This window comes from Trachemys scripta, chromosome 5 (assembly GCF_013100865.1).
Source record: "Trachemys scripta elegans isolate TJP31775 chromosome 5, CAS_Tse_1.0, whole genome shotgun sequence".
Classification (NCBI taxonomy): domain Eukaryota; kingdom Metazoa; phylum Chordata; order Testudines; family Emydidae; genus Trachemys; species Trachemys scripta.
Window position 1 is genome coordinate 115,575,724 of NC_048302.1, and position 19,139 is coordinate 115,594,862.

Sequence of the window (19,139 nt, forward strand, 5' to 3'; positions counted from 1 at the left end):
TAATAAGCAGATTTTGCATTTTATTTGAAATGAACTGAAGTGCGTGGTCATTCTGATCCCTTTCAGGAATGAGTTCCAAATTCCTGGATAAAGCAATGAGAAAACTTTGTCTCTTGCACACGTGTTACACTCTTGATGCTGACAGTTCCATTGTTTTAGTGCAACGTCGCCATCAAAGGTAGATTCTCAGGTGACTGGGGCCAGTACCATGGAGGGCTTTGCAAATGAGGATCCAAACCTTCAGTTGGACCCAGTATTTCATGATGAGTCACACATTGGGGTGAGTGTTCTGGGCAGACTTTCTGGTTGAGCAAAGGATTTACTGTGTACTGAACGAGCTGTAGCTTTTTTAAAGTCGGCAGTTTCATAAGCAGACATGAAGAATTACAGTAATCAAGTCTGGAGGTCACGAATGCATTGATCACTGTGGCTAAGCCTAAATCTGACAGGGACGTGCATGCTCATCTTGCCAGCTGCATATGGAAAAGGGTGCTTCTTGTGACCATCACTATTTAGGTATCCAGAAGCTGTGAGGAATCCACATGCACAATGAAACTGTGGACTTTAACAATCTGAAGGAAGATGCTGTCAGTGCAGAGTGATATTACAGAGGTGGCAAGTTCTTCAAAGTGCTTCCCACTCCACACTAGCATCACCTCTGTCTTCTCAGGACTCAGCATCCGGCAATCACTTGTCATTCAGTTGTTGATCTCAGTCAAACCCTTAGACTGCTGGAAGATGATGCTGTTTAATTGTGATGGGAAATGGTGTAAACCTAGATGCCATTTGCACATTACTGGCATTTTAGTCCATGATGTGTCACAAACTCACTCCCCTCCTGGCTTCATATAGATGAAGAACAAGATTGGGGAAAAGATGATCACAACTCTCTAGGCATAGCCCAAGAGCAATAGGTGAAGGTGTCTCAGTGTGATCCCGTTGCCTCTATTGCACCTATAAGTTGCAATGGGGGATTCCACGGCCAATCATATTAAATGCTGTGGAGAGCTCCAGCAATGCCAGTTTGGATGTACCCTGTCAGTGGACTTCTGTTTAGCTGCCTGCTTCCATGTGCAAATGCAGTTGCCCATGCTAATGGTTATGCACATTTTTAGGCCTTTTGAAATCATAACCCTTAATATCTAGTATTGTCTACAGCTTACTACATTTCTGAAATTACACAAACTAAGAAAGTGTATCCACTATACAGCCATAACTTTAAAAAATGTTTTTACATTCCTGGAGAAGGCTTGCAGCATTTTTGCTTAGCCAGATAACAGTATAATAAGAAAGCAAACAGACAGCATAGTCTGGGAGTCTTCCATTAGCAGCAATAATATACTTCCATTTAGTAGCTTGAAAGAAGAAAGACTGGTATGCACTGTATTGTGATGAAAGGCTGTAACTAAAGTATCATTCTGTGTATTGTATCAGGGGGTAGCCGTGTTAGTCTGTATCTATAAAAACAACAAAGAGTCTGTTAGTCTTTAAGGTGCCACCAGACTCTTTGTTGTTATTCTGTGTATTGCTGTACTAAGCACATTTTTGGCCAAACTGTGGACACAATTTACCCCACTTACTGAATTATGTTTTTAAACAGTTTACTGTTGATAGGAACACCCCAACTTGTTTAAATTCAACGTACTACAGAATATATTGCAGCGATACAGTACTGTACATTTCCTCTTCTAGCACAAATATTTCTGTTCTCATAGTCTCTGTAGATTTTAAAACCAACAATAGCTGCTGCTTTGATTACAGCTCGAGTGCAGTGTGACTGATTTGTTACTCTGGGCTGAATCATCCTGAAAGAGAGCTGATTGGTTAAAAAAATGCTGACTACCATAGCAACTAACTTGTGACCTAGCTAATGTGCAATGGGTATTTCTTTGCTTGAATCGGAGCCACAAGTGAAGATAGCAAGCCAAATCTGGGCCTGGTGTAACACCACTGATGCCAGTGGAGTTACACCAGGGATTGATATGGCCTACTCGCTGTAAGAAATGGTTTTATTTATGCCTTTTTTTCTTGGTACGCTTGGTGCTGGGATGCAGAACCAAATCCTCAAATATTTATCAAATTGCGGAATGTCAGTAAAGTACCAGTATACAGACAGCAAGGAAATGTTTATTCCCTGGTATTGATTCTGCATTTTTGTATTCACCATCAGATTCTTTGCAAAAACAAATAGTATTGTGTATTAAAAAATCCCTCAATCATAGAAATGTAGGGCTGGAAAGAACCTCAAGAGGTCATCAAGTATACCTAGATAATCCATGACAGGTGTTTCTCCAGCTGTTCTTTAAAGCTTCCAGTGACAGGGATTCCAGTCCTTGGAAGCCTACCCCTATAGTTAGAACGCTTTTTCTAATCTCTAACCTAAATCTCCCTTGTTGCAGATTAGGATGATTATTTCTTGTCCTACCTTCAGTGAACATGGAGAACAATTGATCACTGTCCTCTTTATAACAGCCTTTAACATATAGGAAGATGTATCAGGTCCCTTCTGTCTTCTTTTCTCAAGACCACACACGTGCAGTTTTTTTAACCTTTCCTCAGAGGTCAGGTTTTGCAAACCTTTTAGCATTTTTGTTGCTCTTCTCTGAACTATCTCCAATTTGTCCACATCTTTCTTAAAGTGAGGTGTCCAGAACTGGACACAGTACTCCAGCTGCGGCCTCACCAGTGCCAAGAAGAGTGGGACAGTTATCTCCCATGTCTTACAGCACTCCTGTTATTACACCTCCAAATGATATTTGCCTTTTTTACAACTGTATCATGTTGTTGACACACATTCAATTTGTGATCCACTATAATCCCCAGGTCCTTTTCAGCAATACTACTGTCAAGCAAGTTATTTCCCTTTTGTAGCTGTGCATTTTATTTTTCCTTCCTAAGTGTAGCACTTTGCACTTACCTTTATTAAATTTAATCTTGTTGAATTTAAACCAATTCTCCAATTTGCCAAGGCTGTTTTGAATTCTAATCCTGTCCTCCAAAATGCTAGCAACCCTTCTCAGCTTGGTGTCATCCGCAAATTTTATAAGCATAACGTACTTTCCACTGCATTATCCATTAATGAAAATATTGACTAGCATCAGACCCAGGCCAGACCAGGCGGCCCAGGGCCCCATTTGATATGGCCTCCCAGTTTGACAACGAATGGGATTGGCTGAATAAGTGACTGATAATCTAGTCATAGTTATCAGAATATAACAAAAAGGAGTAAAAGCCTCTCAAGGAACATCTGAAGAGAATACTGAAAATCCACACTATTATTCAAACAGTTATTTCCTGTAATGAGCAGGATGAGAGGGCTGAGACATCAGAAATGGGGACAATCACTTACTGAAAATAAAATTTGAGAGCTAAATTGTGCCCACCTGGCACAGGCCCACAGTGAATATGGGGCAGAGCCACACTGCCCTAGAAGGACACGTGGAGTCACAATGCCTCAGGATGATAATGCCTTCCAGGGCTCCTAGGACAAAGGAAGGCACTGGGGTTTGTAACTGTGGTTGGCTCCTGTCTGGGCTGGGGGGAAATAGGGAACCCTGTCCTATTTGGATCCATTTAAAGGCCAATGAAAAATCTGCCACCAAATGAGGAAATGATGCATCAAGTTAAAAATGCTCTCACAATGCATCCAATTGCATTAACATTAAAGGCCAACGCCAACCATTTTAAAACTTGACAGCATAAAGTTAAGCACCTAAATCTGTATCTAGGCTCCCAAATAAGTGGCTTCATTTGCAGAGATGCTGAGCATTCACAGCTTCCACTGAAGTGAATTAGACATCAGAGGTGCTGAGTACCTCTGAAAATCAGGCATTTGTTTGGAGCCTAAATATGGACTCCGGCACTTTGTTTAGGCTCCCAAATTTGAAAAATTTGGCCTGAATTTCCACACTTGCATACAGTGGATAAAATATTGCACTATAGAGTCACTTTTTTTCACACTTTGGATCTGATATGGAGAGGCTGCAGAGCTCCTGAAACTTCAGCTGATGTCAGTGGGTGTTCAAAACCTCTGAGGATCAGACCCCTTATGCATTAAAATAAATTCATCTTTAAATAACATGCTTGCAACAAAAACTCTTGTATCTAGAATCAGTGAAACCCAAATGCCATTTCATTATTTGACGCTGTTAATTTCCTTTGACTCATTCTAATGATGTAGCTGAAAAGGGGTATATATCTGGTTTTGTCACCAATCGCTGAAATGTCATCTGTTAATGTCATTCTGATGAGGAACCTGTTGTTCTAGCTATAAACATGTAATTTTCATAAGTCTCAAATGGGAGTCACGAACCATCTCATACAAAGTACACGCATTCCTTAGTAAAAAAGAAAAACAAAACCCATACATGTTATGGAAAATGAGGGTTGACACTCCACTTATAAGCTCTGTTTTTATTTCGTGCAGAACTGCAGTGTGTTTGGTAAAATTATTTAGAATTCCCTCTTTAGTTATTTGATTCAAAAACTGTCGACACTTATAATCTTGATATATGAGTATCAATGAGAAAACCAAGGCAAAGTGGTTCAAGAGACTTACCCAAAGTCACATTAGAGATCTGTGGAAGAGCAAAGAATAGATTCCAGCTCTTAGGTTTTATTCACAAAATCATTCTTCCTCTCCAAATCTCAGACAGTACTTGGTAGGCCTTGGAGCCACAGCAGGTCGGCTTTTATTATTTTTTTATATTACCGTAGTGCCTAGGAACCCCAGTCATGGACCAGGACCCCCACGGTGCTAGGTGCTGCACAAACACGGAACAAAAAGGCAGGTCCTGCCCCAAAGAGCTTTTGCCCATAGGAGGAAATGTTTTCAGAATGGAAATCATTTTGTTTCCCTCCCCCTCACACACATCCCAATCTTGTACTAAAAGAAAAGCATAAGCAACAGACTGACAAGTTATTTTGAAACGGAGGCCTGGTCTACACTAAAGACTGTGAAAAATCCACAGCCATAAACAACATATTTAAGTTGACATACACCCGATGTAAATAACATTAGGTCGATGGAAGAATTATTTCACTGACCTAGCTACTGACTCTTGGGGAAGTGGATTACCTGCACCGAAGGGAGAACCCCTCCCACATCAGTATAGAGAGCATGTATACTGAAGCACTACAGCAGCACAGCATTTCAAGTGTAGGCAAGCCCTGAATCCTGTTGAAGTGAGTTTCTTTTTAGCTCAAGGAATCATTACAGACCGTTATGATAAAAACACTGGCATTTTCCTGAAATCAACCACAAAACAAAAAGCCCTGTATGTGTTGGTCCAGATTCTGTTCTCACCAGAGTAACTCCATTAAACATGTGGGTTGCAGAGTTGTAGCTGTGTTGGGCGACACGGGTGAGGTAATATCTTATTGGACCAACTTTTTTGGTGGAAAAAAAGTTTTTGAGCTACACAGAGATCTACTTCAGGTCTGGAAAAAGTAACCAGAGTGGCACAGCTAAATACAAGGTGGGACAGGTTGTTAAGCACAAGGTGTAAACATACTGCAGAGACCAGTTAAAGTGAAGTATCAGAGGGGTAGCCGTGTTAGTCTGAATCTGTAAAAAGCAACAGAGGGTCCTATGGCACCTTTAAGACTAACAGAAGACTTCTGTTAGTCTTAAAGGTGCCATAGGACCCTCTGTTGCTTTTTACAGTTAAAGTGAAGTGGACAATTAACACCTCTGCAGTCATAGGACAAACAAGGGTTAGTAGATTACAAATTGCTGTAGTGAGCCATAAAGCCAGTGTCTCTGGTTTTATGATTTTTGGGGTCTAGCAGAGTTATGAGTTTAAGTTCACAGCTTGTCTTTTGAAGGTGTTTTTTAGCTTTCCTTTGAGGACAAGGACTGAGAGATCCCATATGGAATGATCGCTTTGGGAAAGTGTTCACCCATGGGTGATAGGGTGTTTTTGTCTTATTTTTCTGTGCGAGTTCAGTTGAGAGCATAGTGATTATCTCATTTCACGCAGTTGTACCTAAACCAGTGGATCAAATGCTCCACCAGCAACTATGTGGGTGAAACCACACCAATCACTACGCTCTCAAATGAACTCACACAGAAAAAAAGCTGAAAAATACTTGGATATCCTCAATGCCAACAGAATACAGTGCACTACAGAGCGCTTCTAGCTCTACCCAATGCACAGAGCCCAATACCAGCATTGAACCTGTAGTGAGGGCTACATAGTAGTCTGGGGGAATGGAGAACAATTGCAAGGAGACAGTACCCACTCTTTATCCAGGGGTATTTATATACTCTTCACTCACCTAACTGGAGAGGGTAATCTTGGCCTCTCTTTTACATGGATAAATATCTGTACAGTTTTTGTTATATAATTGCACACGTCTCTTACACAAGTAAACAACATTTACTTTACCATCTATTAGTAACTGAAAATTACCAAGCAATTTTCAACAAAACTTAAGTAATTTGACATGACCATTAGTAGTTATCTTACTTCGTTTTACTATTTAAAAATTACTCAGTATTTTCTGAGTGTTCATAATAAGCATAACTGAGGAAGACCTGCAAGCTCCTTGTTGCAAGCAAAAAGAAACTAACAAATCAGTGTCATTTAAGTAAGTGAAGCCATTCTACCGCCTAGCATGTGTGGAACTGCTGATGCAGGTGGTCGCTATGTATTGGCAACTGCTGTATGGATCACTGAAAGGGATCAAGTAAACACAGATGGAGAATACCCTGACAGGTTTCCAGTGTAGTTCAGTAACTAAAATATGATTATGTTGCTGATACGCAGACTTGGAGTGGAGCTCTTTCCCATAATACTTGGATATGCATGTTCCCAGAGGTTCTGAGGTTTAGCAGTTCATGACGTTCACGTAGTACAGTGAAACAGGCAGTTCAATGTATAGTTCTATGTTGGATAATGATGTTCGCAGAAGTTGCTCTACTGTGAGCAGAGGTTGGGTTATATTAAGAGTGGGGAGTGAAGCAGCAGCATGCATTGTTTTTACCATTCTGTAATACCTGTCAAAGGTTTCCAGAGCACTTCACAAATAATTAGGCCTGGTTATACCCAATGAAGTACGAGAGGGGTGTTAATCCCATTTTCCAGATGAGCAAACCGCAGCACAGAGAAGTTAGGTGAATTGTTCCAGAACTCTCACATAATCAGTGGTGAGCTGGGAAACAATGCTCCTTAAGTACACATGTTCCACAAGAAACAGAAAAAGCTGCTTCCTGAAGTTTTCTACACTCAGCAAAGAAAACTGTTGACAGAAGATGGCAAACAGAAAAGAGTGGAGCTCCTGAAAAGTGACTAAGAAGAGAAAAGTGAAAGTCTCATCTACCTTTATTTATAAATATTTGGAATCTATGTCATCTATAAAGAAACCTCAGGCTCCAGCTAACAATTCTCAATTACAATAAAACACATGCAGACTCTGGATAGGTCACTTCTTCTAGGAAGCAACTGCTTTCAAAAAATACCTTTATTCATTGCATGTATTATAGGGTGACAATACACTTGATAAACTGAAGACAACCTTAACACTTGTTCCTCTTCTGTGGAGTCTGCAGTCAGGTCACCGGAAGGACTCCCTGTAATCAATCAGCCAGCGGGGGAAAACAAAACAAGTGATGGCACCCTTACCTCCAACCCCATCTTCAGAATCAACCTCGTAGATGCTCTCCCCTTCCATGTTCTCTGCAGGGCCAGGCTGAATGCAAGGTTTTCTAGTGATGACCTGTTTCAGGCTCCAGAAGGAAGATGAATCCACACACTCTGCAGCCAGCAAGTAGTATCTTTCAAACAAAATGTAAAAATAAAGCCATTGGATTATTTCTGCTAAACATTTTGGAGTTTGCTATTTTTCCTTGCCCCCCAAAATTATGAGCTCTTCTGTATCAACCAGTTCTGACGGCAGAGATCCTCATCTTGGGCCACTGAATATCCCTGGACAGCTCTCAGAGTGAGGTTTAAGTGGAGAGAGCATTCCAATTCATCCAGTGGACATTCCATCTGTAGATAGGTGTAAAGATTGGAGTGCACAGAAAAAGGACAAATAAAACCCCTCATGTATCTAAAGATGAAGGGAAACATAGCAGGAAGGCTCACCCCTTTTCCCAGATTGGACCTAAGTATCTACCTCTTTCCATTACCCACCTCCAGTCTATGTTTGTGTCTCCTACTCATGTAATTCCCACCTCTTTCTTTTTAAAACAAAAATCTCACATGGATGGAAAAATATACTGATGAATCAGGACATGTCCATGTCTCTGAATGGAAGAAACCAACAGCAGTAGAGCAGGGAGGAGTTACTAGAGTAGTTTTTGAAGGAAGAGGTGGAGAACTATTCCCAGCCTTCACACACCATTCTCAGATGCTCATGATTTATATAATATAATGAGAGGGGAGACCAAAACCACTCTTCTTCTCTGGGTATGAATTTTGCAAACCCGTTAAGACTTAGAGAAGAAAATGGAACATGAAATACAGCATTAAGAACACATTGGCAGACCTGTGTCTTAGAGGAGTGAATTCGGACAGGACAAGAACACAACACAAGATCGATGGCTTGGATTAAATACATAATGATCTGGCCTACAGAACATAGGTCAGGTACTACAGGTTACAGAGCAGTGCATTGGCAATCTGATAAATCTGTGGCACCAAACTGAAGGTCCTTCTCTTTTGCTTTCCCACATCATTAGAACTCCAGCCAAACTGCTTCATCCAACAGCCTTTTACAGAGGGCTGAGAAGGGGACAGAAAATTCACAGTGACAAGTGAGTTGGGCCCCATCTATGTTTTGTTGTTTTCAGTTTCCTTTCTTCAACTTATTAACAAATTAGTACGGTGACATCAACAAATCAGTGTGTATACATATATTAGAAAACAGTCAAGTGCTATGTCATTTTGTTGGTAAAAGAAGTGCATACCTAAGTGTTTTACACCAGATGATCTCTACATCTTCAATTGCTTCAAACTTCCCACTCAGCTTCTGCGTGTTTTTGTCCACTTCCCTCTGGTTGAGCCAGCTCTTTCAATGTGCCATGTGTGAGCCATGTTATACTGCATGCAAGGCACTGCAAAACACTCAGCAGACGTTCCACGGAGCGAAAGTTGTTGTGCACCCTTCTTGTAATGTTCTGGCTTCTCAACCTCATTTTAATGTTCCAAAAAAGGTATTTCAAATCAAGGCTCAAGCTTATCTGAACGATTATATCTACCATTGGTTGGGGTTTGAGGATTGAAAAAGGGTCCATATAGTAAGCCTGATTTTCAGTGACGAAATATCCATTACAAAAACTCTTAATTTGGTAAAGAATCCATAATAAATAAGTTCCATTTAATAAAAATAATATTTTAACGTACTTACCAAACAACTGGAGTTCAGTGGCCATAATATCAACATCTGGGTGAGTGTTCACATCTGAAATATTTAGATGCCATATGTAGATCTAGGGTATTTTGCAAGAAGGTTAAAAATTGTGGTCCCGGTTTATAAACTACAGTGCCATCAACTATGCATCCCATGGCTTGAAAAAAAATCTGTTTTATTCTTTCCAGGATTTAGTAATGTTTCTGTACAACTAAATGAATTTTTAGCTAAATGTTTAGAAAGTCTGCAGTGCAAATTCTCATAATTTGAATTTTCAACCAAAAGTACTTGTGAGTTCTCATAGGGGAAATGTTCCCTGGTTCCATTCAGATCATCTGATTGTAAACACTGGCTGGACAGTTTAGTCCTTTTATAAAGTGATAGATATTATGAGATTTGTATAAAGTGGCTGGTGACCAGATGGTATAGCACAGTGTCTAGAAACAAACAAAGTTACCCATTGAAATGTACCTAATACAGACACAGACTTCCATGTCTAGTGCTGAAATGTCAAAAAGGCAATGACTTGAGCATGGCTTGCTCTCCCAGAGACTAGATCACAGAGGTCTGAGATATCTTTTATCCAAATAGCAAAGATATAACTATTCTCACTTTTCATCTACAGTAGTGTTTTCTATTCCCCAGATTTACCAAAGAATGTAAGGTGTATGCTGCCAGACAGAATATTCTCTTCAGCCTGCACTACTTAGAGCTATTAACATCTAATTCATTTCGTTCTATTGTGATTTCAGTCAAAGGAAAGAGGCCTGATGGAAAATGTTCAATATATATGATGCAGGTGTTTATGCAGCTTAATATATTTGTTTATCTGTGTCTAAATATAAATATGTGCCTTTGTCAAAACCTCCTTAATGTAGCTCACTTTACGGTGTGGTACTAAAATAAATCAAGTTTATATCCCTTTATGGAAACATATGTGCAGAGTAGTAAATTATAGGGATTCCAAAGTATTAAATGTATGACTGTTGGTTACCAATACCTAATTTTAATATTATATTACAGTTCAGGTACTTCCCAAACAGTGAATTGCTAACTGTACTGAAAAATTAATGCCCAGAGAACTTATCTTCCTCTAGTTACAGAATTATCACTAGGCCTATTATGGGAAATGAGTGCGGTGAAGAAAAAAGGGAAACCGTAAAACTACTTTTTTAATCATGTATTATTTTACATTTCTTCCTTTTCTAACATATTTTCCTTTATTTCATGCTTGCTGAATCTCTCCACGTTCCATCTGCACAATTGTTACTGTTAACAGCACTTCAACATTTTTTATTTAGGAGAAAAGATACTCTATTGTTCAGTTCCCTAGTATTGAGAATTTTTTTAATTAAAAACTGAAACCAAACTGCTGCAGCACTACTGAAAACTTACAGCTGCTCAGATGTAATCACAGCAGCGGGGTAAAAGCACAGAGGTGGAATTTTTAGAGCAGGATTGCTTCACACTTGGCTGTGTTGGGGATTAGCTTTGCTTTCTATTTGAGACACATGAATTTGGAATTTAAGAAGTTCGCTGCTCCTCTTCTTGGTTATAAGGCTACGTATGAGTCATGAATGGAGTTAGTACAGAACAGAAATGATGCACAGATGGGTTCCACACATTCCAAATTTGCGAGGGTCAAAATACCTACAGTACAAGTTATTGCCTTTGGCTGCGTCGTTTCATTTTTATGTATAATGCTCCTTTTTCAACCTACTGCATGCCCCCTCCTTAACACCACACAATGGGCACATTTCACCAGCAAGTTCCAGGAGGTAGAGCAATGATGTGTAACCTGTGATCTGGGCACGCTTGTTTCTTTTGAGGTGCTACACTGTTACCCTCCAGGGTGACTGTATTAAGAAATTTATTTGAGCATAAGCTTTCGTGGGCAACAGCCCACTTCATCAGATACATAGAATGGAACAGAACATATAGTAAGAAGATATATATATCTATACACACACACACAGAACATGAAAAGGTGGAAGTAGCCATACCAACTCTAAGAGGCTAATTAATTAAGATGAGCTATTATCAGCAGGAGAAAAAAAAAACTTTTGTAGTGATAATCAAGATGGCCCATTTCGGATAGTTGACAAGAAGGAGTGAGGATACTTATTTCCCCATGTTAAGTATCCTCACTCCTTCTTGTGAGCTGTCCAAAATGGGCCATCTTGATTATCACTACAAAAGTTTTTTTTCTCCTGCTGATAATAGCTCATCTTAATTAATTAGCCTCTTAGAGTTTGTAGGGCTACTTCCACCTTTTCATGTTCTCTGTATGTATATATATTACTTCTTACTATATGTTCCATTCTATGCATCTGATGAAGTGGGCTGTAGCGTATGCTCAAATAAATTTGTTAGTCTCTAAGGTGCCACAAGTACTCCTGTTCTTTTTGCGGATACAGACTAACATGGCTGCTACTCTGAAACCTGTATTAAGAAAATGTGTATTCGATTCTGATCTGAAAGTGAGAGCAAACTGAAGTGTTTGAATCAGCACTGTTGCTATGGGGAGGATGCAGGGGGACAAAGGTAGGAGCCTGATGGGCTCAGGGAGAGCAAGGGAGCTCACTGGGCTCTACCTAAACCTCGGGCAGCCCGCACAGCTGGCCAAGGTAGGGGAAAAAGGGAAAAACTGAGAACCAGCAACCGGCTCTAACTCTCTGATTCTCTGACCGAGGCCCAATTAGAACAGCCTTGTTGTTACTCTAAACTTGTGCCAACTAGCTATGTTCCCAAGGATGTGTGCTCCCAGAACTCCCTTCCCAACCCCCAAACACATGCCTGGTGCCAGGGGCTGCAGAGAGGGAGATGTAGAAGCTGTAGATGCTAGTTTTACACTCACTGGAGACTCCCATGAACTGGGGGAATCTCCAGCCATGCAGAGGCGACGTGTGCGGAAAAGGGAGCATGCAGGGTCATGTTCCTCCACAGGATTTCTGCCTTCCATTTAGCACAGAGGTTTTCAAACTGTGGGGCACACCCACCTAGGATCCCTCTAGTTTGAAAACTGTCGCTTCCTCTCAGGAGGAAGCTGGTGGGAGCTGCCCATGCCCCTGGCTCTCCGTGCTGTGGGAGCCGGGGCGCTGGCTGGCTGCCCAGCAGCTCTCCCTGCCCTGCTCCCTGAACAGGGATGCCTTTGCACAGCCAGGCGCTCCCCAGGCAAGGCGGGCGGCACACCTCCAAGATGCACCCCTGACGTGCTCTTGCCTCTCCCCCAAAGGAGCCTGGCAACAGCCAGTGATGCCCCCTGCCTGCGGGATCCGGCTGCCACACGATGCTCCCCGAGGCACTTGCTTGCTGCTTCCCTAGTGCTTCTAGCTCTGCTGCTGCTCCTCAGCCCAGAGGAGACATGTGCAGCAGTCACATGCCCCCCCAAGAGTTATGCTTAGTCTCTGACAGCCAGACATGTGCAGGTCATCTTTGCTCCCTTTGCGCTGCCTGCGCCCCAGAAAATACGTTCTACAGTACTGATAGAGGCCCCTCGACCTTTCTGAAATAACACGTTTGGTCCTCTGGCTGGAAAGGTTGGACACAGAAGAACTTAAACATTAACATATACTGCCTTATAGCTACATTTTAAAATACAATCAAGAAGCAAACATTTAAAAGTGATGTGCTTTTTGACATGATTTAGAAACGTGCAAAAATCAGGGCATGGAAAAAGTACTTAGCATTTATTAGCACTTCCAATTGCCACAGCATTTTGCAAATCAAAAAGACTTCCACTGATTTCAATGGGCTTTGCATCAAGCCCTAAGTTGACATCCAGGCAGTAAGTGTGATATGAAGAGAAGCCAAAATGTGGATATTTACCACAGTGACCACCAATATATACACCTCTTCTGCAGCAACAAGACTCTCCCTGTACACAAGCATATTTATGTTCCAAGTTAACCAATAGAAGGGAAGTTATCAATTTACTGATACGTTATTAACAGCCCTGTAGTAATCAGAGTAGAAGCAAACCTGTCTGCCTGGTACAGACCACACAAATTCCTCCAACAAGGCATAGTTTTGCAAGTTGGCAATAGCAGGAGTTACAGTGGTGTTAAAAAGACAAACCTATGCCAGCCTAGGACTGTAGCAATGTAAACACAATTATATTGACTGATGGATTTTATTTTCAAATACAAATACTCTACCAAAACAGGGCTCAACCTTCCATTCCCAGTGTGGGCAGAACTTCCACTGAAACACACTGCCAACTCCTTTCTATGGACACTGCAGGGCCCGCTCTTTTTGCTTATATGAACAGAGCCTGACACTCTTTACCCACTCCATGTTCTTTTCATCTCTTTGGAATGCACTGTACAGGGTGTGGACAAGTATCTGGGGACTAAGGAAAAATCAGTTTCTCTCTCCCTTTCCATTTGTCTTTTTATGTGAAGTGTTTGTTTCTGGGGGTACGGGCCTTTGGTATGAATGGAAAATGGAACTGAGGAAGACACCTGCTGTTAGGGCAATCCTCTTGGAGGATTCTATTCTATTCATGTTCTTATACCAACCTCATTACTGAAGCAGAAGGCACCTGTTTTTTAGGTTCCTTCATCAATTCACTTTGACTTGAGGAAAATTCATGTGGGTGAACCTGAAAGAAGTATTTTGCATTCCTCCTGAATGAGTATTTACTTGAGTAATGCCAGGTCTGTTAATAAAGCCTATGCCCTTTAGCAGAATATCATTCAGATCTGGTATGCATCACCAAGAACTAATGTATTGGTCTTGCCCCTGGGTAGACATCACCTATATACAAGGGAGCCTGCCCTGTCTACCTAGATGTTTATACCACTCCATTTCCTCACTTGCTGAGGGGATTTGTTCAAAGGAATGGAATCCATCTCGAGACTCTTGACATAACTTTTGACTTTGTCCTTCCACAAAAAGCCTCCATGTGTTGAACATCATTGGAAATCTTTTGACCAGTTGCACAAGGTGTCCTGATCATGTTTTAAATAATCAACTCATAACACATGCCCTCCTGCCCCCAAGGCTTGGTAACAGCAATCACTCTTAGCAGGACTTTCAGTAATGCTGCACCATCACTCACAGAAGCATGACTATTTAGTGGGTTGAACCTATTTGACTAGCATGATACCTTTCCCCCCGCAGACAGCACTATAAGTAGGTGCTAAAGTAATGGGGGAATTCTTTTCTTTCTTTCTTTCACATTGACAATAAGCTCAATACTTTACAATACACAAAATACCCACGAAGAGCTTGCAAACTAATCTAACTAGCTTGGGTATCGATCAGCAGCGGTACAGCTGTGGCAGCGTATGCCTCCGCATGCTGTACAAGCCCATGCAGAACCTTTCTTGTAACTGCTGAAGCTTCGCTGCTCTGGCATCTGAGTTAGCTAGATTTATGTCCAAACAAGGGGCAATCTCAGTCTGTAAATGCAGTGTAAGCATATATTAAAATGAAGCTACAGGATCAGATGCAAACTTTGAATGGCTTGCTCATGGTTCCCATTAAAATCAGTACATGGGCTTGAGATAGGGCAAAATTTGGTCCAGAAAGGGAAGGAAACTAGCTTACAAACTAGTTGTACCGATTCCCTTCTCCAAAAGATTATTCTAAAGATTATTGAAATAAGGGAATTTTAACTTAGAGTTGACCTATCCCTGAACAATCTCGTTATATATGCCAAACTGTTATTCCCAAGCATCAGTCATAAAATCTCTGTTTGTTTTTCTTTCAATACATATTGCAGCCACTACAAAGAAAATCATTTAGTACATTAGATGTCTGAGTTCCCCCTTGTGTTCACCATTCAATCTCTTTGCACTGTAACAACAACAAAAAAGAGTTCAGCACAGCACTTACATTATTTCCTCTCTGGAATGTAGTGCTACTGAGCAACTGGGAGTGTTCACTGTGTAGTGTGCGTGTGTGTGTGTGGGGGGGTTCTGTTTGTTTTTTTCTAAGCCTTTTTTGGGGGGGGGGGGGGGGGGGGGATTGAGGCTGAATAGCCTCATTTGAATATAGTAAGACACCAGAATGTCCCACTGTTCCATTCCTGAAGCCTGTACAGCATCAACAAAAGCACAGAATGGAGACAGCAGGAGCAACAGTGAGTGACTGTATGGATGCAATTCTCCTGGTCATTTCCCATGATTATATATGCTACCATTAGGTCAAGTTGCCTCTCTACGACAGAATACTTTAAAAAGGTGTGGCATGAACCATAGGCTGAGAGTCAGGAATTCTAACCTAGCATGATTCACTCTCTCTTACCTTGTACTAATCATTTACTCTCTGTGCCTCAGTTTCTTTAAGTGGAAATGCAGATGATAAATGCTAGCATTCAAGGGGTGTTATAGGGATAGTTAATATTTGTAAAGCACTGTGAAGATGTTAAATGTTAATTAGGACTATACATTGCGCATTACATACTAAGACTTGTACTATTCATTTATGGTATCAAAAACGGAATGCAGAGTGCCATATCAAAAATCTTTATTCAAAAGCATCATCAACAGACGTTCATGACAAAAGGGTGGGTGGTTGGTTAGTTCAGATGTCCTTTCTACAACATGCCACCCAGTTAGTTCATGTCACATGCAACATCCCTAGGAAGAAAAATTATACATTCATACTTAAAAATTATACAGATTAATTAATACACAGAATAATACCATGGTATAAAATTCTACTATTGCTATCATCAATAACAAAGCCTTATCTTGAGGAAACCCTTTGCCCTGGTGGCTATTCATTTCATTAGTAGAGAGATTCAATTTACAGTCTAATCATATTTTAAGTCTGACTATATTATTGTGCTCTAAGTTACAGTAAGGTAACATAGCAACAGGATATCTATTTCTAGGTGAAGGGGCTTGTATTCCATTTTGAAATCTACATTCCTGTTAGCCACATTTAAAGGCAGAAATTAATAATCTGGAAGCATATAATAAAAACAATAAAGCAAGCATACAAAAATTGCTCAAAACATAATTTACCAAAAACTGAATAATATTTGATTGCCAAATAAAGATACATTCAGAATGAAGAAAGAATACAGATGAAATAAAATAAACCTCAGATCAGTAACAATATGGTTACATTTAGAAGCCTGCAGACCATGAACACTTTGCTTTTCATGGGCAGTCTTAGCTGACGGGCTAAATTAAACATATAATGTACACAGAATATTTTCTCATTTTCTTTAACATTAGTACTCAGATAATGACGGAAAGCTGAATTTATGTCCAGCTGCGGCTTTTAAAACCAACCAAGTGAAATTTAGTTTGTATGCTAGAACAACTGTGGAAATCAATTCTTAATCTATGACCTTGCTTACCACAGCTTGAAGCCTTGCAATAAATAAATGCCTTGAGCCACAAATAAGAAACATTTGGCGAATCAAAGAGACAAATAACACAAATCTATATGTGTATATATAGCATTAGAAAGGTCATGTAAAATACAATATCGGCTCCTTTCTTGCTCTAATGTAATAATGTTTGAAAGGCAGGACACAGTAATTGGCTGCATTAATACCCAGGTGGTGAAAAATCACAAGTACCTATTTTCTTTTCAAATGACAATGTTTCATCTTTTGAGAAGGATTCCTTGTAGCCTGCATGGCATTTTAATACACACAAGTGCTTTGAAATTCAGAAACTCTGAAGGAGGTCTATTTTCCTTTGTGCTAACAAATGCAGAAGTCCTTTTCTAATTCACATTAGAGTTTCATCATGAAATTGCTGGTTGTTTTGTGTGTGGTTAAAAGGGGGTGACGGTGGGAAGTCCAGGCTTGTGTGTTAATCTCCCCTTATTTGCAACCTATTTGTACATATGCACCACTCCATCTTTTCTCCGTTATCTAATCTGTAACTCTCAATTTCTCTCCTTCTGTTATTATTTATTTCTCTAATTGTATTGTTAAACCACAAATATGGGATTAAAAACAGCCCTTACTCATGTGAGTAACCTTTGACTTCAGTAGTACTACTCACTTCAATAAAGGCTGAAAGATAGAAGCCCTACAGTTATATTTTATTATACCCTTTTAATTTTTAAAAAATATAAAACATTTAAATCCCACACATCTTTTTATCGTATATCTGACTGATCCTACACAATGACAATAGGATACTCAGAGATATTTTCTCTTCAGATTCCTTTATAGCAACTGCATATTATTAAAATTAGCTAGTATGAAATAGTGCTATTTTCAGCCAATTTCGCTTTTACTAATTATCTCCTCTCTGTTACACTGGGACCTAAAAGTGACACTAGCGCACACTTATTTGTAGACGACATGCTACTACCAGTTTGCACAGCGGGTATCCAAAAATGCAGATGGTGACGTTTTCCTTTGTTTTTAACCTCATGTCATATGAGGTAATCTAATCTGAAATGAAGGAATCCGGTGGGCCAAATTAGTCTTCATATCAGATTTTTATGTAGATGTTCAAATCGGAATAAAGCTAGGCTGTGGCTTAATCCTGCTCTGCTGGAATTTGATGGAAGTTTTGACCCTGTTAGGAGTGCAGGATCGGGCCCTTAGTAATAACACATGTTTATACCACATAATATAGCAAGTTTAGGGTCTGATCCTACTCCCACTAAAGTTAGAAGTTTTGCCATTGACTTCAGAAGAACACAATTGGGAAGCAGTGTAGTGCAACAGAAGGCAACCTTTAGTTTCTCGAGGGAATTACTAAAAGGTGTATGTACACAGTTTGCAAAAGATAGGATAGTTTGCAGAGCTCTGATACAAGTTCAACAACCCACTTATACTGGGTAGAGATATTTTATGAACAGTATACATAGACTGAAAGAACCCAACCTTCCAATATGAAACAGAATTTGGTATAATCTCAAAGTAAGGGACTGAATGCTAAGAGCAGAGTAACTGTAGATAATTGGAAAAGACAATATGCACTTATATCATTATAGTATATACCCAGCTTTTGACATTACATGCTAATAATAAAAAATAATAAGTGAGAGAATGTTGGCCAGGACACCATTTCTGTTTGCCAAAAGTGTCACAAGATATTTAGCATCTACCTGTGCTACCACAATACAAAACTATCCTACTATCATCCAGCATGCGGGGGGGGGGGGGGGGGGGGGGGGAGAGATGGTTTGAGATCCCATTTAATACATTTTCTTAGTAATTCTTAACTTTTTCCTTATTGGGACCCTTCCAGGAGCCCCACTCATGATGCCAGGATCTAGCCAGGACTGCCCTCTCCTTTAGCAATAAGGGAAGGACAGGCTGAACGTGACTCCCAGATTGAGAGCCCTTAAATTAATGGAAGAGGGCACCTCAGACAATATTGGATCTGATCCCAAATCAGCAATGTGCTGACTGACTGTCTTCAGAAAATGCTGCAAGCCAAACCTTCCTCTTTGACAAAAGCCTGCCTTATCCCTATAAGAATTACAGTCACAATCACTGATGTCCACTTCTAGCCTTAAGCCCCCACCAACCAATAAACAGAGGAAATAATAAAATTAAATTAACAAAATAAAAAACCTCTACCTCAAGCAAAGTTTTGACTCTGGAAAGAATAATAATGCCTAGTTCTTTTCGCCAGTACATCTCAAATCACTTTCCAGTATTCTCATTTCACAGGCACAGAGGTGAAGCGATTTGCCCAAAGTCACCCAGTAGGCCAGTGGCAGAGCCAGGAACAGAATGCATGTCTCAAGTCCCAATCCAGTGCTTTATCCAGTAGGCCACACTACTCCGGAGAACCGGAACTTCCAGAAAGTCGACTTGGGGGCTTTGCTATTGATTTTACATGAAA

At 40.3% G+C, this 19,139-nt stretch overlaps 1 protein-coding gene across 3 annotated transcripts in view; it reads right to left on the reverse strand.

The window, feature by feature from the left end:
- PPP2R2C (protein phosphatase 2 regulatory subunit Bgamma) overlaps window positions 1-19,139 on the reverse strand; it is a 270,028-nt gene that overhangs the window by 126,857 nt on the left and 124,032 nt on the right. The window contains exon 2 of one of the 3 annotated variants that reach the window (XM_034770937.1): window positions 7,626-7,777. The exons of the other annotated variants lie outside the window; for them this stretch is intronic. Coding sequence (XP_034626828.1) covers window positions 7,626-7,674 — 49 coding nt within the window. The 5' untranslated portion in view covers window positions 7,675-7,777. The remainder of the gene's footprint in view (window positions 1-7,625; window positions 7,778-19,139) is intronic. 3 annotated transcript variants of the gene reach the window in all.